Below are 24,268 nucleotides of genomic sequence, written 5' to 3' on the forward strand. Positions count from 1 at the left end.
CACTGAGAGACGTGTCTAGCACGGCCTGTGTTGAATTGAGCCATGATTTGTTGCACGGTTGCCCGTCTCACTACTGACAATCCGTCTCAGATGTCGCCGGTCACGGTCATTGAGGGTGGCTGGACGGCTGGTCGTTCGTCTGTTGTGGACGGTGACACCCGCATTCAACCATTCATGATACACCCTGGAGACGGTTGATGGTGTGAAGCCGAATTCCCGCACCACTTCCGAAATCGCACTTCCCATCCGTCGGGCACCGACCAGCATACCCCGTTCGAACGGTGTCAGGTCACGACGACATTCCATGTTACACCTGTAACATGCACAGCCACTGCTCACAAGGTCTCCTATACAACTGCCACTGGCACAGGGGGCGTGTGGTGCGCAGACAAAACACCTGGGCATCAGTGCTCCGCTATCCCATGACATTTGCTCAGTCAGTGTAGGTCAGTAGCGTCATCTCACGGTGCGCTTTCTCCTGTAACTAAGTGCTTGAGAAAACCTCGTATTAGTGAACCTTGTTCTACTCCTCAGTCCAGAATTAGTACTATGTGTTATTTCAACGAATCTAATATTAAACAATAAATTATTAAATCAATCAAAACTTATCTACGTTTAGGGTAGTCTCTCGGGTGACAGATTCTCTATCAGCTACTTATCTAGTTTTTCATAAATAATTTCAAAGAATTTTGGAAATTTATCAAACACCGAAAGCAAAACAAAGCAAAGTTATCTCCGTACAGGCCATGGAGGCCCTTGCAGGAATGGAAGGTAAATGTTTCCAGTTTTCGTAACCTCGGCACGTGATGGGGTGGAGTAGTTAGCTCTACGCCCGGCCGCCTTTGCTCCCAGGAATTAACCTGGTACTCATTTTTGGTGTAGGCTGAGTGAACCCCAGGGACATGTGCACCTCCGGAAGTGGAAATCTCGTTTCTTAAATTTTACGACTACCTGACAGGGATTCGAAGCCACGTCCTTCCGGGCGAACAGAACACGACTTTACCGCCTCGGCCAGGCAGCCCTTTTATCAAACACCACTCTTGTCAAATTATTACATTCCCTAACTCCTCTTCTTATAAACGAATATTTTCCCCAATTTGTCCTCTTCGGTTCCAAATTTATCTTCATATTTTGAACTTTTCTATTTTTAAAATACCACCAAAAACTTAACTGTCAACTGTTCTCGGAAAATCCACACCATCTCTCCACAGAGATCTCGTAACTTACCACTTAGTCAAGCAGCTCGTCTCCTTTCTCCCAAGTCTTCTCATCCCAAACTTTGCAACATTTTTGTAAAACTACTCTTTTGCCAGAAATCATCCAGAAGAAATCGAGCTGCTTTCGTTTTGATTATTTCTCGCGCTCTCATCACGGTATCCTGGTGAGGGTACCATACACTGGAACCACATACTAATTGCAGTCTTACCAGAGATTATATGACCTCTCCTTGACATCCTCACAACAAGAGCTAAATACCATCGTAACCGTATGAAGAGACCTGTATATTTTATTGAGAGTCGCGTGCATGTGTTTATCCCAGTGAGGAAGTTTCGCCCCATCAATGCAGTGATTAAAACTGAGAGGACTCTTTCTCTTTGTGAAAATTAGAACCTAACATTTCACCCCTTTTTTTTCCATCGTACAATTGTCTGCTGTTCATCTCGCAACATTGTCAAGGTCTTTTTGAAGTAGCTCACAATATTCTAACTTATTTATTACAGTCTAGCAAACGTACCCGTGCTTCGCTTCGGTATTCTACATTGTATAGGGATTTCTTCGTAAATTACTGTAAAGGCAGTGAGTAAGTTTATATTAAATTGCATGCCTCATAGCGCTAAAATAGAAACCAAACAGGGTTGACGGAATACGTTGTTTCCGATGTAAGGTAGGCATTGAGGAAATTTTGTAGATAATGACAGGCCACATTTCCTACTGCCAATAACAATCGAGTTCTAGAGTTTCTACTACAACGACAGGCTCACTTGGCAAGTGCAATTCACAATAGAGATGGAGAGTTTTCATTATAAAGACAGGACCTTTTTCGTAATAAAAGTCACAGTCGAGTTCGAAAGATTTGATTATAACAGAGAAATACATCTCTATCTAACGTATGAACAATCAGGACACGACAATAAGTCATACAACCAAAGATGTTGATCTCTCCAAATAGAACGGCGGTTATACTATCTATTTTGGAATACGACTTATCGATTAGCCACCAATTATCCCGAAACGAAGGTCTGCACCGTCATTAATATTGCATCCATATTTCGATAGTTTTCGGGTCCAAATTTGCATAGCTTGGAATATTTCCTCAAATGAAAGAGTGTGCAGGATTCGGGATTAGCACTCGCATACGTACGGAGTAATTAAAGAAGAAATTCGTACAGTTAAGAAAGTTGAAATTAATAGAAAATAGGATTATAACTGAGGACAGCCGGATAGGAAAATATGTAAAGACCAAGTTGATATATTGGAAAATGAAATGTCCCGCAATAAATAATGCGGGTATGAGTTACGGATATAAGAAAGCGGTAAAAGAGGAGAAATTTAGGCGCAGGGATTCTTAGGTAAAGACGTAAGAAGGTGACTAATGACGTTATTACTTAAGCTATTCGAGGACGGTTATAATCTCAACGATATTCCGTCAAAATTCCGCAGAATGGCCGATTGACGTCTCTCTTGCGTTCTACCCAAGAAACAACCACGAATTTATAGGAATGGTGACGAAAATGCCAATACGTTATTTCCCAGCTGGCAAGCAGTCAGAGACTTGGCACGGTAACGTGTAGGTTGGTTGTCGGTCTGTCGGTCACTCAATGCAGAGTATCATACTCACAGAAAATAGAAATCTTCTCCGTCATTTGAAGAGTAAGCTAAATTATGAACGTAACAACAGTTGTTTTAAATGAAGAGGCGTTTCATGTAGAGTGCACAGATTTGACAGAAAATCAATAATATAAGAGGAAATGGAGAACTCTTTTGGTTTTCCTATAAACCCCCATAAATTCAAAGATTTTTAAATCATATGCATATGAGAACCTTCCCCATGATGAGTATACTCTAAATATGACTTTTGGTTGAGATCTATCCAGTCGTTCGGCCGTGATGGTGGAACAAACAGACAAAGAGACACGGAAAATGAAAACCACCGATTCGGTCTTGAGTTGACCTAAACGGATAAATATCTTTAAAAATTGGCAAAACAAACGAAATTACAGAGAACGGACATCTTATAATTTTATTTATATAGACTATATGTAGTGTATCATCAACCTAAAAAGTCTTAGATTCCAGTTTTTTACTCGTATCATATATGCTTTGAGGAATTCTGCCCTTACTGATTACAGGATCAGATAGTATAGAATCCCTTTTACATCCTTGTGATATGAGTGTGCGAGCCACTCTCTACCTTGAATGTGTGTGTCATTGCACACGAAGTTGACGGTACCTAAGAGAGGCTTCTATTCTCCGAATTATAACTGTTAGAACGGAAGAGAATGGTGTACATTCAAATTTATCACATTGGATACATCCTGTACTCAATGTTCCCAGGCAAATTTGTAATGCAAAGCGCGGACGGCAAAATAATTGAAGATTTCTTGTTACGATGAGGACGCGAAATTATGCTGGTCCAGAATGTCTACAGGACTCCCTATCATTGTCTTCATATTTTCCTTAATTTAATCCTTGCTTCCCAGTTTATTCAAATTTGAAGCAGTATTACACGAAGTTACTAAATTTAGATTATCTTGAATGTAATGGAAATGTCCGACTCACTAGCTTCAATAGTTAGCGTCATAATTTCAGTTCAGAGCCCCTCAGGTTCGATCCCCGTTGGGGAATTAGCAACACCTCGATAATTAGCTTGACTCTGGGGACGGCATGTTTGTGTTTGTGTTGATAAACACGTCCTCAGGTACACACAACACACCGCCAACCACCACAGGTACACCCGACAGGGAATACATACCTTCCGAGCAGCGTTGGTATCGGGAAGAGCACCTCTAATCACTTAAGGCCGTCCCCTAATGGCAGATTTCCAATCTCTTGTTTATCTGTACACTTTTTAAATAATTTCTAAGAAGATTGACGTGTATCAAACATTTCGCTTGGTAAATTATTCGTGTTCCTAATATTCATCTCCCTACAAATGTGTATTTGCCCAAATGTTTCTGCTTGAATTCAAAATATATATTTATTTTTAAAACTCCATTTAAGGTAATTTGTAGTCCTCTCTTCGCTGCGAGCTCGGGACATAACATTTAGTCGATCTGCTCATCTCCTTCATTCCTTCGGAGTGCAATGTTTGTAACAGTTCTGTGGCACTACTCTTTTGTCGGAAGTAATTCAGAAATAATTCTGCTTCTTTCCTTTGAATTTATTCCAGCTCTCGTACCAAGTAATTCTGGTTATTTATGCACTCATGTTCATAAGAAACAGAACACCTTGAAAGACTAGAGATAGGAAGTTCATATTCACAGGACATGTCCATTGGTTTGTTCTGCAGAAACGATTAGCATTTCAGTCACCTAGGTTCAGCGTGCGTCCTTTTGCCTTGCAGGCACTGGGTCGTCCATAGGCACTGATAACTTGTTCAATGAGTGATGACATCGGCGCATATAAGGCCCGAATGGCGTCCTGAGGTATAGCCATCCATGCTGCATTCACCTGGTCCAGAAGTTCAACTTTCGTGGTTGGCATTGGGTTACAGCCACGCAACCGTCGTTTCACCATATCTCAGCTCTGTAATTTTCGACTGTTAGATCGGCACCATAGTACTGTTCGTTAAAAGTGAGAAACTTTGCAGTTTTTCATTTGATCGAGTATTTTATATGATAACATTGCTTTTAATCGTTACATTCCTACATTACATTTTTGTAATGACATATATTGACTTCAGTTAGGAAAACCACAAAGTCAGTCTTTCTGAGAATCCCGTAGCGAAGCACGGGTATATCAGCTAGTTTTATATATAATCTGCTGCAATCCGCGATCTCACTCGTTTTATGAGAGAATCCGCCAAAATTCGTGGTCTGACTCATTTTCTGAGAGATTACGGCAAAGTTTCTCCCATCTTCAATCTTTTTATCTAGCAATCGATTTCGTACTTCCCTGGCTAGGTCCAGGTATTCCACCCGGCTAGTTGGGTCCCTAAATCTTTGCCATTTTCTTCTGATGACACAGAACACAGTTCTCTGCGAAACGTCAAGAATTTTACCTTATTTTCTTGGCACGGCATAAGCCCAAAAGCCTATATCATGTCTATCAGTACGGGCCGTGAAAGCATCAGTGGCAACTGTATATTTTTAGCTTACAATGATAATTTTATTACAATATATTTATATTTAACGTTACATTACAAGTGTAATAGCATATAGCAATAATTTCAAAGCAATGAAGCAGAACTTCGTAAAGCTAACAAAGAAATAGTCAGCATTTCTGGAATTTTACAATTAGTGGACGGATCCTACCATTTATCCTAACAGTTTAATATCCTTCAATTCAAATTTACCTATAGTCGGTTCATAGATCAACTTTTTTCCCTTTTAAAGTCTTCTGGTAGGTCCGTGGAGATTAATAAAAGAAAAATACACCGGAATATGAAAGAAACACACATGGATTCACCGTGCTAAGGCTCTCCTTTCCTCCTTCTTCCTATGTATTTGTGAAACACGGGCCATTAAATTCAACAGACAACACCACATCTATGCGTTGAATGTGTGGCGTTGGCGTAGAATAATGCGTGAACAATGGACTGAAAAAGAACCAATTTGTCTATCATCAAGCAACTTAACGCCTCCAAATGTTTGTCTTCCCGTATAAAGCAGGATATTCTGCAGTTATTTGGGCACATCACATGAACATATGGAGAAATTCACCATGCAAAGGAAATATCGAAGGAGACACCGTCAACTGGCCTGTAGATTTGTTCGTGCTTGCGGGCGGAGACAGCTCATTCATTGCACGGTGGAGGGTCGTTTAACAGCGGTATGGAGGAAGAGGAAACTTCGAGCACCTTATTCTTTTTATTATTAGTGGTAGTTAGTTTACGACAATTCGCACCATTTATCATTACGTTTTGATATACTAAACTGGGACTTACTGTACAAAATCGAGAGAAAATAAGTAACTTAAAGCAAAGAATTTGGTACTATTAATGGGACAATAATTATGAGTTCTGAATACAGGCAATTTTTATTAGATTTGTAATTTTGTCTGCATTTTAATACTTAATTTAATTTTTTGTACGAAAGAAGTCAGTTCCCAGACTAAGCAATCTTTAGACCGGTCTCTCTTGTCGTACGAGAATGTAAGGTGGATGGTCTCAAGATCTCTCATTCATCTGCTAGAAGCGACAGACATGAATGTATCCAGAATAATTGGCGGTCCAAACAGGCGGAAACAATGGAAGGAGAGTAATCAGAGTAATGAGGAACTGAGGGTCTAATTTAGGAATGAACTCGATGGATGGAACACGCAGAAACTGGCTGCAGTGGGCGATCGTGTTAGGCGAATGGAGGAGTGAGAGTTACTTAGGAAAATAACAAGATCGATCATCCTGGGCAAGAGAAGTAGAGGGAGAGAAAATACGACCATATTTCGATTGAGTTTATAATGGTTTAAAGACAGACGCATGAGCCAGTCACAAACAGAGGATTATAAAAACGATTAGTTGATTCACAAAGGCTTGCAGACTGAACGCTGAAGGGCATAACAATATATAATGACAGTGTATTACTGTATGTAGGTATGCTGTTGAAAGAAATATTACTTTTGTATGTTATATAGGTATCAGGAGGAAGAAATGATTTAGCTTCGTGTGCTTACATGTACAGAATTTACCATTAAACAACTTAATTTATAATTATACATGTCTTAACCACAAAAATAAGTAATGTGACCCAATATGCCTGTAGGCTCAGTTCTTAAAATGTCATTCCGTATAAGCAATCATAATATTCGTGCAAATAATTTTTTCAAAAGAAACGAAGCTAATTCAATCTGTTTTAAAAAGAATAAAGTGTTACGATTACTGCCCCAAAATGGAAAAATCATACCCTTTAAAATAAAACCTACTCGCTTTAATATAATCTACTAAAATTATGGTATCGGTACTATTAAATCGTTGAATCCCAGGCAGGAGGCCATTTCCCTCACACGATTATTACTCCTGCTGTATATGAGAATCTTATTACCAAACCGGACCAAATCAAAAAGTAATATTTTATAGGGGAGAGAAAACGCTCACTTCTATTTCAATGGAATACACGGATTATTAAGCAAAGTATTTCTCATAAAATGTTTACAGTTTAACCCTTTTTTTGCAAAGGATGTGTTTGGTACGTTTTACCACTGAAACTGTAAATCATTTTATCTGAAAGTCACAAACTTCTATGCAGCGATCAGAAAACTCACTGAATTTAAATATACGGCGATTAGAATAAATTTATAAACAGAGAAGGCATAGATTAGTTAAATTATTTATTTAATGCGTTTGTTTACCCTAGGGTTGGTTTCTTTCCCGGACCCCATCTCTAACGCCTCTACGGCTATTGCCTTTACGTCGCACCGACACAGATATGTCTTATGGCGACGATGGGACAGGAAAGGCATAGGACTGGGAAGGAAGCGGCCGTGGCCTTAATTAAGGTACAGTCCCAGCATTTGCCTGGTGTGAAAATGGGGAAACCACGAAAAACCATTTTCAGGGCTGCCGACAGTGGGGTTCGAACCCGCTATCTCCCGAATACTGGATACTGGCCGCACCTAAGCGATTGCAGCTATCAAACTAGGGGGAGGGGGCAGTGTCTTGGAGCGTGAGACAATTTGTCGTAGAAATAACTGAGGCCGAGGACCAGTACATTGTCCAGGTAGCCTCAACTGCTATGTTGAACAGTGCCCTTGTGGGGGATGGTAAGAGTGGAAGGTAGAGGGGAAGAACCTTCTGAGGCCTTAAGTTAGGTACCATTCCAGCACTTGCATGCAGAATAAGTAGAAAACCACGGAAACCACTTCGAGGATGCCTGAGGTGGGAATCGAATCCCTTCTACTCAGGTGACCTTCAGAGGCTGAGTCGACCCCGTTCCTGACCTCGTACCACTTTTCAAATTTCGTGGCAGAAACGGGAAACGAACCCGGACCTCCAGGGGTGCAAGCAAAACGCACTAACCACTGCACCACAGAGGCAGTCTAGTTAAATAATATTAAACGAAATCATTCAATATAACATTGTAAATCGATCAGTGCTCTGCTGTTTCTGGTCACTTGGGCCGGAAATGTCTCCACATTGCCTACATGGATATGTTATGGTTTAGGCAATTCAAGCCACGGCATTTGGTACTTGTTGCCATTAAGCGTTATTTTCAAAACCCTGCGGGACGTAGATTGGGTCTTTTGGCGATTTATTTTTCTTTCATATTTTGGAGTTCCTAACCTACGTACGTTTTCTATGTGTTTTTTCAAATTTGGTATCATTTGGAAGTAAGCGTCTCTTATACCGGCTTAAGGACCAGTGAAGGCGAATAACTATAGGCTAAAAAAGAGTGTAGTGAGTTGATTGGTCCTCTCCTGGACCATAGGGGAGGAGAGAATGCAAATCGGTAGACCAAGTTAATATGCCCACTTCAACAGAACGTCAAAAGTGCTGAAGTCCGTGTCCAAGGTGGATAATGGGGTGACGAGGCCAAGTACACCGACTTATAATAAATTCACACCAGTACTTTCTATGCCACGGCCTAACGTCTGGTCCTCGCTGGCGAGGATGAGATGGTGGTCCAATTTTGTAGAATTGCCCCCTTCATTAAAGCATGCTATTTATTTATAAATCTTCCCTCAGTTTTGGGTTAATACAATGGACAAAGCATAACAGAGTAATGTAATTGAACCACATAATGGTAATATAGAAATAGTTTGCAGTTCTGGAACGTTTAAATTGAACGGCTTCCAAAACTTCACAATGAAACTAGGAGTAGTTTCTCTAGCTCCCAGCATTAATCCTATCGCTTAAATATCCTGCACTCCAAATTTGCTTTTATAATAAGTTATGGTCGGTTCATATATCAGCTTCTGGCTGGTTTGTGGATATTTAAAACGAACTGTGGGATCTATTACATCGTCGTTGCCGGGACGAAACCTCCTATGTGATAATATTTTGGAGATATACTGACCGGCAGCACATACATTAAGACAAGCGAGATTGCCTTGGCAATATTCACACAATATTGCTCCTTAGATGACAGAACCTTACCGGCCAAAGTTCTAAGCTACAATCTTTCACATAGCAGGTTCTGTACCGAAAGTGGCGATATATCCCACATCCTCTTGATTGCTTGTTGGCTGTGATGTAAATTCTGCTACTGTTATCTTTATCGGCAAGTCTGGATACCTCTTCGGTGACCCTGTAACTTTTCTTTCTGAGGGAGTTTGCTGTCAAGGATCGAATCTTGTTATGTTTGGTGTTCCGCAGCATTTCTCCATGAGGAAATATCCTAAACCATGAGGAAGGGTATCTGTCATCGACAATATCGACAGGGGTTTCCAGGAATAGATCGAAGAGGGCACACATGAACTGACAGAATGGTGGAATCATTACACTCACCTCACTCCCTTAGTCAGCACCTCGTCGCCGTGCCTCCAGATCACGGACTCGCCGGGCTCCTCCACCTGCGTCGCCAGGCACAGCAGTTCGACTGCACTCCCTGCCACTGACAGAATGGTGGAATCATTACACTCACCTCACTCCCTTAGTCAGCACCTCGTCCCCGTGCCTCCAGATCACGGACTCGCCGGGCTCCTCCACCTGTGTCGCCAGGCACAGCAGTTCGACTGCACTCCCTGCCTTGTAGTACCTCTCCAGCACCTCGTGGTTATTCTCGTCCATGATGAACACTTCGGGCGCTGCGAACAGAGATAGTTGAACAGCCTTAGCTTGGCGGACATGGCGAAACAAGTGAGATTATGTATACAAATCTAATTACAGGAGCACAGCGACGAAAAAGGAAAGAAAACGAATTAAAGGAATCCAGTCTATTGGAAAATAAGAGGACCAAACATTATTTTCTGCTATAATTTTGTTGATAGGATAAATGAGGAATAAAAATGGGAGGATGGAGCACGTCAGTACATTTTCCCTGTGGGTGGGAGGTGTGGAATGCATCCACTATACGCACTGCCCATCGTAAGAGGCGATTAATTGGTGGACCACGGGATCTCAACTTCGAGGAGGTAGTTGATGACAACGGTACCCCCTGGCTCCTCACGTTCTTCTTTCCTACCGACACTTGCTCCTTCCGACCACGACGGTATTAGGTTTGCGAGACCTAGGAAGTACTTATTATTTAGCCGACTCCTTCGATCTTCCAAGTATTGAGCCTCTTCCAATTTTCTTCTGATTACTGTTGATAAGAGGACAATCACCACCATAAGACCTATCAGTGTAGCTGAGACGTAAAGCAAATCGTCATTCCTTCCTAGGTCTTCCCATTCCCCTTCTTTCTTGAACCGTTCTTTATGGGCATGCACGTGGTGTTCTTGTGCGAGGCAATCGATTCACATGTCTTATTATCGAACTCCTTAGCTTCTCTTCTCCACAGTCCACTTCCAGTTCCATTCTCATGTCATTGTTCCTTTCATGGACTTTGCTGGTTGATTTGGAGGAGAATTCATAATATTTTCACGATTCGATACGTATGTGCATGGGAAGTTTTCTCTTGTTTCGGAATATTATATCCGCGCCCCAATTACCACACTTTTGGAAATAACCTGTTCTGGTTTCTTTCCGATAGGTATGCCGATTCGAGTGAATAACTGTGATTAGTGTAATGTTAGTAAACCAAAAATTCTGCATAGTTTTTCCGAACATTTGCAAACATACTTACGGTAAGTGTATTCAAAGATTCAGTTGACACAATTTGCCATATTACGGCAATTTCAGATTAATAGCAAAGCAAAGCAAAGCAAAGCAATGTCACCTCCGTACAGGCCCTTGGAGGGGTGAAAGATAAAGGCTTCCACTACCCGTAACCTCGGCACTTAATGGGGTAGAGTGGTTAGCTCTACGCCCGGCCGCCTTTGCCCCCAGGAATTAACCTGGTACTCATTTTTGATGAAGGCTGAGTGAACCTCAGGGCCATGTGCACCTCCGAAAATGGAGATCTCATTTCTTAAATTTTACGACTTCCTGGTACTCATTTTTGATGAAGGCTGAGTGAACCTCAGGGCCATGTGCACCTCCGAAAATGGAGATCTCATTTCTTAAATTTTACGACTTCCTGACGAGAATTCGAACCCACGTCCTTCCGGGTGAACAGAACGCCTCTACCGCCTCGGCCACGTTGCCCTTTATTTCAGATTAATATCACTGAGATATTTTAAAACGTTAAATGTGATGAATCATACACTTTAGGGACTCTTTTTCACGATGGCGATCTCAAAATACTGCAGGAAACTTACAAGTAAAAGGTAAGTAATATAACAGAATCCGGTTTTCCAGGCAGTAATAGGTTGGAATGAAAATAATTTGTCAAGGAGGAAGAGCTGGCCAAACTCGCTCTTTCGTAATACAGAGAGAGTAGGCCTAATATAAATTCTATGGGTTCTGACGGCCACAACCTTAGGTTTATGCAACGCTCATAGCATAACCGTTTTGCACGTTACTGTATACGTATTACTTGCTGCAGTAAGATCGCATTCTAACCTACTATTGCATACAAATCAGGATTATTATTATTATTATTATTATTATTATTATTATTATTATTATTATTATTATTATTGCCTAGGCATTAATTATGATTCCAGTCCTTTGAAGTCTGCTCGGCGTATGAAATACTCTGTCGTCGCCATAAGACCTACTGTATATGTGTCGGTGCGACGTAAAGCAAATAGAAAAAAAATAGAAAAAAAGATACTCTGATCATTTAAATTACAACGTAATATTGCAAATGTACGAGATATATTGAATCACATGCACGGTTCACCCACAGTGTGTCTTAGAAAGATTAAAACCGAGCTTGATTGCTGCAGTCGCTTAAGTGCGGCCAGTATCCACTCTTCGGGAGATAGTGAGTTCGAATCCTACTGCCAGCAGCCCTGAGGATAGTTTTCTCTGGTTTTCCATTTCCACACCAAGCAAATGCTGGGGATGTGCCTTACTTCAGGCCACTGCCACTTTTTTCCCATTCCTAGTCCCTTCCTCTCCCCTCGACGCCATAGGAACTATCTTTGTCGGTGCGACATGAAGCAACTTAAAAGAATACGAGGAAAAAGTATTAAACTTTCAATATAATACACTCTTCGGAAAGATATAAATCCCAGTTATTATTTGAAAATCCCCATAAATATATACAGTAATAAAAATGTGAGGTATGTTAGCAGATTAACTAGAAATATCTTATATTTGAATATTTGCATTTATCTACCAATATCTAATATTTACGCCTTCGTACCTCAGATGGCAACGCACCGGCATCTCACCGCTGGGTTCCGTGGTTCAAATCACGATCACTCTATGTGAGATTTTTCCTGGAGAAAGCGGAGACGGGACAGGTTTATCTCCGGGTAGTTCAGTTTTCCCTGTCAATGCGATCCTCGTCGGTGACCTTTCTCTACCGGCCGCAAACTATCGATAACATTCTGCGAGATGCTGGCACAACATTACAGTCTCTCCGTAAAACTCTACCACCTCTCGGTTTATTTCACCTGCGGTTACATGTTTTGCCCTCAAAAATTGTATAACTGGGCGGGTTCTTTAGGGAGACCAGTTTTCCAAACGGATCAACTTTTGTGTTTAGCTACAACTATAGCTGTAGGTGGCGGGTGAATGAAAATCTGCACAGTTGCCGAGCGCATGCATTATAATTATCGCACACTAGTAATTTATTTATAAAAGACCAAACTCCCGAAATTTTGGTCTTAAAATCTTAGTTTTCATCATCCCCCGTATTTCCACTTTTCTGTGTCTGAATTTACTAAGAACTGTACTTTTTCGTTTTATCTTCTATTCTGAGTTTCACATTCAATAGTATATCAGTTCCACCTCAACTAAACATAATATGGCATATCGTCGCTGCCGGGACAAAACCTGTTATGAACAATATTTTAGGTTAGAACTTTGGCCGGTAAGGTTCTGTCAGCTAAGGTGCAATATTGTGTGGATATTGTCAAGGTATTCTCGCTCTGCATAATGTATGTGCTGCTGGTCAGTATATATTCAAAAATAGTATCACATAGGAGGCTTTTTCCCGGCAACGACTTATGCGTAACTTTTTTATTGATCGTAAAATGAATATAACTTTCTTTAATAGTTGCTTTACGTCGCACCGATACAGATAGGTCTTATAGCAACGAAGGGATAGGAAAGGGCTAGGAGTGAGAAGGAAGCGGCCGTGTAAATCCCTGGCTTTTGCCTCATGTGAAAATGAGAAACCTTGGAAACCATCTTCAGGGCTACCGTCATTGGGGTTCAAATCCTCTATTTCCACACAGCTAACTCGCCCGGTAATATATGTGTTAAATATGTTGGAGAATATGACGTTGTTGAGGGACGTTGTAGTTGTATTGTGACACTGGAGCACTGTTTTTCTATTCTTTATTTTGTTTTCTACAACAAACACAAATAAAATGTGAAAATAAGGAATTATCATGCACTGACCTGTGCTTTGCTGGTGGAAAACGAACAGGGAGATTTCAGCTCTTTGGTAACAAAATTACTTTGTTCTCTTCCAAATATTACGATGGAAGAAGAGAAACATTAATAATCAATTTCCGTTAGACAGCGTTCAAACGATTATAACAGAGATGAAAAGAGCACTAATTCCTTTGTAGATGATAAGATTTGATCTAATAAATTCCATTCACGCTGTGAGGGGGGAACTTCTAGCAAAACCGTACTTGCCTTCAAAGGGATCAATCATCCGCCATCCAATATGATGTTTAACTTTTCGGTGACTTTGATGGCAGAATGAACTCGTATTTTGACAGGGGTAAAACATGCTGTTCCAAAGAGTTTTTAAACAATGGAACAATCTACCAACCATGTTTGTATTTACCTTATTGGCAGAAATGTTATTGCTCTCCCGAATTAAAATAAAACTACAGAACGAGAAGGACGGTTTTTAAAACTGATGTTTCAACGTATTGCAATGGCCAAAAGATTTTGATCACATTCTTAACAATTTGCAGCACGGAGAATATCCAACCTCATGTCCCTTTATATTCAGAATAAGTTCAAAATGCTGCCTTAATTACATAGGTTATCACAGCTTCGTGACTACAAAATTAAAATGTGATACTGAGTTAAAAAACTTTTCTTTGATTTTTCAAAACATTTAATGATGAAAATTGGGTAGTCCTCCTCTGCGGCGTAGGGGCTAGCGTGATTATATGCCACCTGGAGTCCTGTGTTCGATTCCCGGCTCTGACAGGAAATTTGAAATATGGTACGAGGGCTGAAACGGCGTTCACTCAGCCTCGAGAGGTCAACTGAGTAGGGGCGGTTCGATTTCCACCTCAGCCATGCTTGAAGTAGGTTCCCGAGGTTTCCCACTTCTCCTACAGGCAAATGCCGGGTACTTAACTTTAGGCCACGGCCGCTTCCTTCCCTCTTCCTTGTCTGAAAATAAATCCACAGCCTGTTTCCTGTCATTCGACCGGGTCAGGAATGGAATGAATCAAGCCCCCATCTAGTGGCGAAGATATGAATTATGCCGGCTGCCAAAGCCTGTCGCACTCCTCTGGGGTGATGATTAATGAATGACAGATGAAATGAAATGATTTTGGAGAGTGTTGCTGGAATGAAATATGACAGGGAAAACCGGAGTACCCGGAGAAAAACCTGTCCCGCCTCTGCTTTGTTCAGCACAAATCTCACATTGAGTGACCGTGATTTGAACCACGCATCCCAGCGGTGAAAGTCCAGCGCGCTGCCGCCTGAACCACGGAGGCTCCCTCTTCCTTGTCTATCCCTTCCTAACTTTCCATCCCATCATAAGGCTCCTGTTCAGCATAGCAGGTGAGCCCACCTGGGCGACATACTGGTCACCCTAAACAGTTGTATCCGCCGACCCAGTGTCTCAAGCTCCAGGACACTGCCCTTGAGGCGGTATAGATGTGATTCCCCGGTGAATGCGAGAGAAAAACCAACCCTGGAGGGTAAACAGATTAAGAAAGAATGAATGAAAGAAGGACAGAAAATAGGGCAATGCAAATGTTGACAATTTGAAGAAGATTTTCGCTCAAGCTAACCTCCGTGGAGTAGGTTAGGTGGAAATAATTCAGCGACATTTTTGAAGTTAAGAGAATATAATCGAAACCGACTTTCAACCTATTAGGTCGTGTTACGTACATTTAGTACGTGTTGAAGAGAGCAACCGACGCGAAATCGGGAGGTCATGGGTTCGGATCCCACTGGTGTCTGGTTGGCCATTTTTGTTCTGTACTTAACATCTCTTCAACACGTACTAAATGTACGTAACACGACCTAATAGGTTGAAAGTCGGTTTCGATTACAATGCGGTAGTGAAAATTCAATATTCATTGACTTGGCCCTCAACGGGCAAATTAAACGCACTCTACAGTGTGATGGTAGTAGTACCAGACCTGTAGCTCAGATCCTTTCCAACAGAACAAAGTTGGCCTAGGCCACCATAGCTCAATTGGTAGAGCAACCGACGCGAAACGGGAGGTTGTGGGTTCGGTTCCCACTGGTGTCTGGTTGGCCACTTTTGTTCTGTACTTAACATCACTTCAACATGTACTAAATTTACGTAACACGACCTAATAGGTTGAAAGTCGGTTTCGATTACAATGCGGTCGTGAAAATTCAATATTCATTGACTTGGCCCTCAACGGGCAACTTAAACGCACTCTACAGTGTGATGGTAGTAGTGCCAGACCTGTAGCTCAGATCCTTTCCAACAGAGCAAAGATGGCCTAGGCTACCATAGCTCAATTGGTAGAGCAACCGACTCGAAATCGGGAGGTTGTGAGTTCGGATCCCACTGGTGTCTGGTTGGCTATTTTTGTTCTGTACTTAAACATCTCTTCAACACGTACCAAATGTACGTAACACGACCTAATAGGTTGAAAGTCGGTTTCGATTACAATGCGGTCGTGAAAATTCAATATTCATTAAGAGAATATATTTTCACTGCTGTGTATATATAATGAGCCTCCGTGGCTCAGGTTACAGAGCGCCTGCCTCTCACTGCTGCGTTCCGTGGTTCCAATCCCGGTCATTCTATGCTAGACTTTTGGTGAACAAAGCAGAGGCGGGACAGGATTTTCTCCGGTTTTCCCGCTCAACTTTTATTCCATCAAAACTCCCCACTATCATTTCGTTTCATATTTTTGTCATTAGCATTGCATCAGAGGTGTTTGACAGGCTTTGGCAGCCGGCGTATGTCTCTTAGTGCCGGGAGAGCCCGAGGACATATTCGGCTCGCCAGGTGCAGCTCGTTTGACTTGACGGCCGTAGGCGACCTGCGAGTGGCAGCCGGCAGAAAACAAATGGCTTATGTCTTTTAATGCCGGGAGAGGTCGAGGACATATTCGGCTCGCCAGGTGCAGGTCGTTTGATTTGACGGCCGTAGGCGACCTGCGAGTGGCAGCCGGCAGAATAAAATTCCTATCCTAGCCGCTATATGGGGCCTTCACTCATTGAATTCCTTACCCGTTCTAATAACTAGAAACAGGTTGTGGATTTTCATTCTTTCAGTATATATATAAAGTTATTCAGAGAATAAATAGTCCTTAACGAGGACAAAGTATTTTAAGCACATTAATAACTATAAAGTTGATTCATAGTGAACATTTTAAGGCTTTGAGAACAACATTATTCATGAACGATACTGGTACGTTGAATCTAAAGTGGAATTCATCAAACAACTTGGGTGTTGTTCCTCTAGCACCGATCACATCACCGCGATGTCATCCAGTCCACATTCACGTCGGTAAAAGCGATATAGTTTTGCTTATAAGTTCTCTTCTCTTCCTAATGTACGTCGCTGGGTTGGCATGCGTGTGATTCACACGGAACCGTGGGTCAATAATACATCCATATATTCAGTCCAACATTTATTTTCTCTATGAGAGTTTAAAACCAGCATCAGCATAGGTATTCTGTGTGAACACACGAATCCTGAATTTGACACCCTTTTTCTGTCGTAAAAGGCGACTACAAGGGATCCCAATTTTTCCTAACTTGGGAACGTGGGTTGACAACCACAGAACACTTAGCGGAGTCCCGGCATTCCTTCCACTACTTGTGCCAGGCTCCTCAAATTTATCATTCCTATCCTACCTTCCTTGATCAATACTTGTTCTTTTCCGAACAAGATTGTGTTAGCTTTGCGAACTCTAGAGAGGTTTTTACTTTCATGCCCTTCATGGCCCTTTGTCTCTCCTGGATCGATACCTTCATTTTTCGGAGTGTCGTGTCCCTTCTATATTTTCCCTCAGAACAGATTTAACAGTCGATGGTTGCCCAATAATTCCGTGTAAAACGTAATCACCACCACCACCAGAATGTTACAGAAATGCAAGTAGCCGTTTTGTAATAATTAAGTCACTTGTCCTTACACACACATAGAAACTTTCAAGGATATTATTAAATCACAGATATCACAGGACGAAAATACAAAATTGGCTGATTATTGCACAAAATGGGCCAGAATGCCAATAATGAGAATTGGAGATAATGGTGCGGAATACTTAGCGAGACTTTGATAACGGCAATTGTGATATTACTAAGCGTATTTTGGTGGACACCTAATCCTTTCAAAATATTCGAGGTCTACTTCGTAATATCTCCCCTGCCACCAAATAAAATTCATATAACTGAACAGTTTTTAAGTTTAAAGTCGGATATTGTAATGTTCACTGTGATATGGTAGGCATGGTTAAAGGTTACGAACATGACGGCTCCAGTGCCGATAGATTTTGTATTTTCATCCTGTGATGTCTGTGATTTAATAATATCCTTGAAAGTTTCTATGTGTGTGTAAGGGTAACTGACTTAATTATTCCAAAAAGGCTAATTGTATTTCTTTTAATGAGACCAGCGATCAAGAGGACATAAGTTGTGGAGAGACACCCTGTTAAGGACGTCGTGGAAGGAACTACGGAGGGAGAGAAGGAACGAGGATGTTAGGAGACAATATTCTTAGACGATCTGGAAGCAAAAATTTACGAGAACATGAAAAGAGTACCTCCAGGCAGAAAAATTGGAAGAAGACACAGAACACTGGATCTGAAATAGTGCAGAACACTGACGATGACGACGACGATGATGATGATGATTATGAGCGACAGTTCATTAACACACCTGCAATAATAATAATAATAATAATAATAATAATAATAATAATAATAATAATAATAATAATAATAATAATAATAATAATAATAATAATAATAATAATAATAATAATAATAATAACGTACATCGATGGATATACTTTGTATACTGTTCAGTCTGCAATCATCTGTGAATTTAAAATATTCCACCACAAAGCTCTATTTGTAACTGGTTATGTGGCCACGTTTAGTACTGTATCTCTTATCTTTAAATCATCATACACTGAGTCAAACCATCGTCGCCTTGGAGTCCCTCCACTTCTCTTATCCTCCATGACAGAGGCCATCATTCCGCTAGGTACCCTGTTCTCCTCGATTCGCTCAAACGACCCAATCATCGAAGCCGGTTTATGCATACAGCTTCATCAATCGAGTTCATCCCTAACTTAGTCATTATTACCTCATTCTGAGTACCCTCCTGCCTGTGTTCTCACCTGATTGTATCACGAATTAATTTCACTAATTTCATGTCTGTTACGTCTAGCCTTTGAATAAGATATGCTGAGTCCACCCACCTTTCAATCCTGTAAAGGAAAGTTGGTCTGAAAACAGACCGATGCAAAGATAGTTCCGTCTGGGAGGTGACTTACGGAATATTGTTGAACGCAATTGCGAGCCCACTGGATTAGCTTTACAGCACCTTAATGCAAACTCACTTATAGTACTACATTGCCATCAAGGGTGAATACACCGCCAAAATTAAATTAAATGATCCACATTTTCCAGCCCTGTATTCCAATAATAATAATAATAATAATAATAATAATAATAATAATAATAATAATAATAATAATAATAATAATCTTGAGGGCTGGCAACAGTGGAGTTTGAACCCACTACCTCCCGAACGTGCGCGCACCGGGCGAGTTGGCCGTGCACGTAGATGCGCGCGGCTGTGAAATTGCATCCGGGAGATAGCAGGTTCGAATCCCACTATCGGCAGCCCTGAAGATGGTTTTCCGTAGTTTCCCATTTTCACACCAGGCAAATGCTGGGGCTGTACCTTAATTAAGGCCACGGCCGCTTCCTTCCAACTCCTAGGCCTTTCCTATCCCATCGTCGCCATAAGACCTATCTGTGTCGGTGCGACGTAAAGCCCCTAGCATAAAAAAGAACGTGCGCGCCCATAACCACATGGCAAACTCGCTCAGTAACGTTAAATTTAACATTTTTTTTGAATCAGTGAACATTCCACTAAGATAACCGAGTCAAAAACATCATCCTCTGGTCCTGGATATGTAAAGGTAAATTGAACTTTGCCCGCCTCTGTGGAGTAGTGCGGTTAGCTGCCACCCCCAGAGGCCCAGGCTCGAATCCCGCCCCTGCCACAAAATTTGAAAAGTGGTACGAGGCCTGGAACGGGGTCCACTCAGCCTCGGGAGGTCAAATGATTAGGGGAGGTTTCCATTCCCACCACAATCATTCTCGAAGTGGCTTTTCGTGGTTTCCCACTTCTCCTCCAGGCGAATGCCGGGATAGTAACTACGACAGCCGCTTCCTTCCCTGTTCGCTGTTCTAACAAAACAGTGCGGAACGTAATTACAGTACGGCAAAGTGTAAATTTCCGTACTCATCTGAGAATGAGAAGACAATTACGTCATAGTATCAAATACACTACTATAGATCCGCACCTCGGCTTGCCAAGGCTACCAAGCGAACACTGCTATGCTTGAAGGCGTGCAGATCCAAGGTGAACGGTGGTCAGCGTAACGTTATTCTATGGTTTCTACATTACAGCCGCAATCTCACCGGCAGATAGACCTTTAAATATTCTCACGTAGTCTGACTGCACTTCATACCACCTCGCAGACCGAGGTAAAAACCCACGATCTGGCTGGAAATCGAACCTTGGTTCTCCAGATCGGAAGCAAGCACGCTATCCGTAGAATGCGAGGCCGGCATTGACACGTTTAGTGAGACGAATATTACATGAAACTACTGTAAAGAAACGTTGATGTAAAAGGGTATGTTCTCGTTTTAATTGTAAATTGACTGGATAAGAAATGTGACATTATAGTAAACTCATGTACATTTTTTGAATAAGCGACTCTCTCAGAGGGACAGCCCCTTACAGTACATGCCCCCACATCGTTTTACTTCCAGTTACGACAATAGGGAACATGCATGATCCGGGGTTTTAATTAAAAATATGCTAATCTGATACAAAATTGCATGCAGAATTCAAAAATGTGATCAGAATGTACAAATAATAACTCCAAACATGATAAAAATCTACGAAAATGTCACGTCACGCAAGTACGCGATCTCATTGGCCTGACGTCATCGTACAGGTTGACTGAATTAGCAGACGAAATAACACGTAGTGTGCTGTGAGAAGCAGGATACACTTCGCGTATTTCTACTTTACGTTAGTGTCTAGTATGGTTAAATTCGAGGTCTATACATTGGATAATAATCTGAGTGGTATATTTTAGACTTAAAATGAATCCTGCGCAGACAGTGAGGCAGAAAACTTATAAATGATGTAGAGTTCCGATGTGCAATAGCACATACCCTATAATGTAACAAAGAATAGGCGTGTACAGCATGAAAGGAAACGACGTGAATTTAACAAATGTATAACTCTACACAAAACCAATGCTTGTCTGTTGGAGTCTTATAAGTTAACAATGCTCAATTATAATAATTATCATAATATTAATGAAATAAATAACATAATTGCACACAGGTGAAAATAGTGATGTAGGTGTTTAAAATATAATCCAACTTAGCCTAAGTTTTAGGTTATACAAGCCAAGTCAATAAACGGAAGGGTAAAAATACCGCGCGAGTTGGCCGTGCGGTTAGGAGCGCGCCGCTGTGAGCTCGCATCCGGGAGATAGTGGGTTTTGAACCCCACTGCCGGCAGCCCTGAAGATGGTTTTCCGTGGTTTCCCATTTTCACACCAGGCAAATGCTGAGGCTGTACCTAAGGCCACGGCCGCTTTGTTCCCATTCCTAGGCCTTTCCTGTCCCATCGTCGCCATTATGTGACGGTGTGACGTAAAGCAAACGGCAAAAAAAAAATAATAAAGTCACAGCACCCAAAGACATTCCTGTATTGAGCGACTAAAATGTCACCAGGACATTTTTCTTTCCTGATCTGCTCAGCTTGTTAAAAGCCAAATGTAATTAATGTTACTGGCTTCACGCCCCGCTAACTACTTCTACGATTTTCGGAGACGCCGATGTGCAGGAATTTAGTCCTGCAGGAGTTATTTTACGTGCCAGTAAATCTACCGACACGAGGCTGACGTATTTGAGCACCTTCAACTACCACCGGACTGAACCAGGATCGAACCTGCCAAGTTGGGGTCAGAAGGCCAGCACCTCAACAGTCTGAACCACTCAGCCCGACTTGTGAAAACTAGATGAAGTCATATTTACCTTTATCATGTTTAACTTTTTCCCTCCACAAAGATATTTAATTCTCTTTCATGGGCCCCGAAAGTGGGTAGGCCAGTTGTCCCAACCATAAATATATATATTTTTGGGAATGATAGATTATAGCCCTATAGTACTATGATCTTTCTTTCTTTCCTTCTTTCTTTCTTTATCAGTTTATCCTTCAGGGTTGGTTTTCTCTAGGACTCAGCGAGGGATTTCACCTCTACCTCTTCAAGGGCACTGTCCTGGAACGTGAGACTTTGAGTATGGTGATGAAACTGGTGAGGAGGGCCATTACCTCGCCCAGGGGGCCTCACCTGTTATGCTCAACAGGGGCCTTGTTGGAGGATGGGAGGATCGGAAGGGATAGACAAGGAAGAGGGAAGGAAACGGCCGTGGCCTTAGGTGCCTGGAGGAGAAGTAGGAAAATACGAAAAACCACTTCGAGGATGGCTGAGGTGGGATTCGAAACCCTTCTACTCAGTTGACCTCCCGAGGCTGAGTAGACCCCGTTCCAGCCCTCGTACTATTTGTTTTCAACTTTCATGGCAGAGCCGGGAATCGAAACCGGGCCTCCGGGAGTGGCACACATTAACCACTACACCACAGAAGCGGACTAGTACTATAATGCTACCTATATGTTTATGTTAGTGCTGAAATCCGATTTCTTACTTTACATTTTCGGGCTTTCAGCATTAGTAATGTTATTCTTTAATAGGGGAATCAGTCTAGAAGGAAATGTTGAAAGTGATGTGATATCTATCCAGGTTCGTTGTTATCCTAATACTATGGTTTACAGTACATTGCACGCATATAAAAGACGCCACTTACAAACCTGCTTGTTATCCGCGAATTTCTGCGGCCACAAAAGTCGCATTTTTCAAGAATGATGACATCTATACATGGTAGATTGTCTGACTGTGCTGTTTTGAACCTTTCTTCTGTCATATCGAAGTTATTCGCGATCATGAATAATAAACAATCGGCTTTTAGCAACGGCTGATGCACAACGGCTGGTAGAGCTCCATGCGGTACTGGATCGTGACGTCACAGCGCGCCGCTTACGTCAGAGGCCGTTTCACTCGCCTTGCGGAAAGGCACTATTAAATATTTTTTTAATGGTAGAAAACAAGGCAACATACCACAATGTAATACGTTTACGTACTATTTCATTAGTGTACTTTTCAAAAAAAAATATTTTTGAAAATGATGCATGTTCCCAATTGACACCAGCTGGGTTCCGGACTCCGCGGTATGAAATGTTCCACCTTGCGTGTTCATGATGCACCTGGCCAACGCAGGCATATGGATAAACTGATGATACGGAGCACGCAAAAACTCCGTCTTTAGGCAATTCGTAATTAAGAGACTCTCTACAAATCTGAAAGTCCTTTGAAGTAAAGTGGAAGCTGAGAAGAGAACCACGTAGCAATTTATGGAAAGATCGGGGATATTTGGAGATAATAGATATACATTTCACCCCCTTTCGGTTCCTGGCTAGCAGGGGAACCGCGTTCGATTCCCGCCCATTGCAGGGATTTTAATATTTGTTTCCTGTTTGCACTGACTTGAGAACTGCGCCTTTTTTGCCCTCCTTAACATTAGATTACATTCTATCCTCACAGACACACATGTCACCGACAGGCATCAACTGAACCAGGCCTGTCGGGAGGCCACGTGGCAATATCATTCAGGTGCTAATAAACCAGGTAGTGTTGCGGTTTAATTTGTTGTCGATAAGCACCTAATGAAATACCTTGTTCCAATCAACGATCGTACCATTAAAATCACAATCAATCCCAAACCAATCACTCCCATTGTACCGCTGTCGACGTCAGTAGCCCGTGATAAAAAGCAAACACAGTGCACGCTGAAATTTACACATTCATCAGAGGAATACCTCAGAGAAACATATTATGAGGGGAAATTTCATTTTTTTTGCTAGTGGCTTTACGTCGCACCGACACAGATATGTCTTACGGCGATGATGGGATAGGAAAGGCTTAGGAGTTGGAAGGAAGCGGCCGACAGTGGAATTCTAACCCACTATCTCCCGGATACAAGCTCGCAGCCGCGCGCCTCTAACCACACGGCGGGGAATGTCAATGAGAAAATAGCCTGCAGAGAAGAACGATGTCCGAAGTACTTAGGGAAAAGGTATTGTGTTGAGGGGATTCAGTGAATAATGACTGCAATTGCTTACAATTAAGAACATGTATTTTTGAGGTTTTAACATCAATATGTAGTTTAATTCCACCGAATGTGTTAAGAACAAAAATAAAATACGTACATGCCAGGAAGGACTTCAAGCATTTTACAATGTTCGGTCATTAGTCACTTTGCAGGAATATTTTGAGTTGTAACACTTTTCCAGATTATAATAAACTATCTATATTACCCGGTGCTGCTCGAGCACTTCATTGAATGTTTACTCTTAGGTACAGTACTTTACTACCTATTAATTACTTGTGAAGCAAAATTTTGTATATTTCGTTACCGCAACGTTGACGGATTAAGACTTAGT

At 41.7% G+C, this 24,268-nt stretch overlaps 1 protein-coding gene across 1 annotated transcript in view; it reads right to left on the reverse strand.

Moving 5' to 3' along the window:
* The window catches only part of LOC136872326 (opioid-binding protein/cell adhesion molecule-like), a 518,060-nt gene that overhangs the window by 217,567 nt on the left and 276,225 nt on the right, over window positions 1-24,268 (reverse strand). Inside the window, exon 3 of the mRNA XM_068227439.1 lies at window positions 9,738-9,900. Within this exon, the coding sequence (XP_068083540.1) occupies window positions 9,738-9,900 (163 nt within the window). The remainder of the gene's footprint in view (window positions 1-9,737; window positions 9,901-24,268) is intronic.

The sequence above is a fragment of the Anabrus simplex genome, chromosome 4 (assembly GCF_040414725.1).
Source record: "Anabrus simplex isolate iqAnaSimp1 chromosome 4, ASM4041472v1, whole genome shotgun sequence".
NCBI classification, from domain to species: Eukaryota; Metazoa; Arthropoda; class Insecta; order Orthoptera; family Tettigoniidae; genus Anabrus; species Anabrus simplex.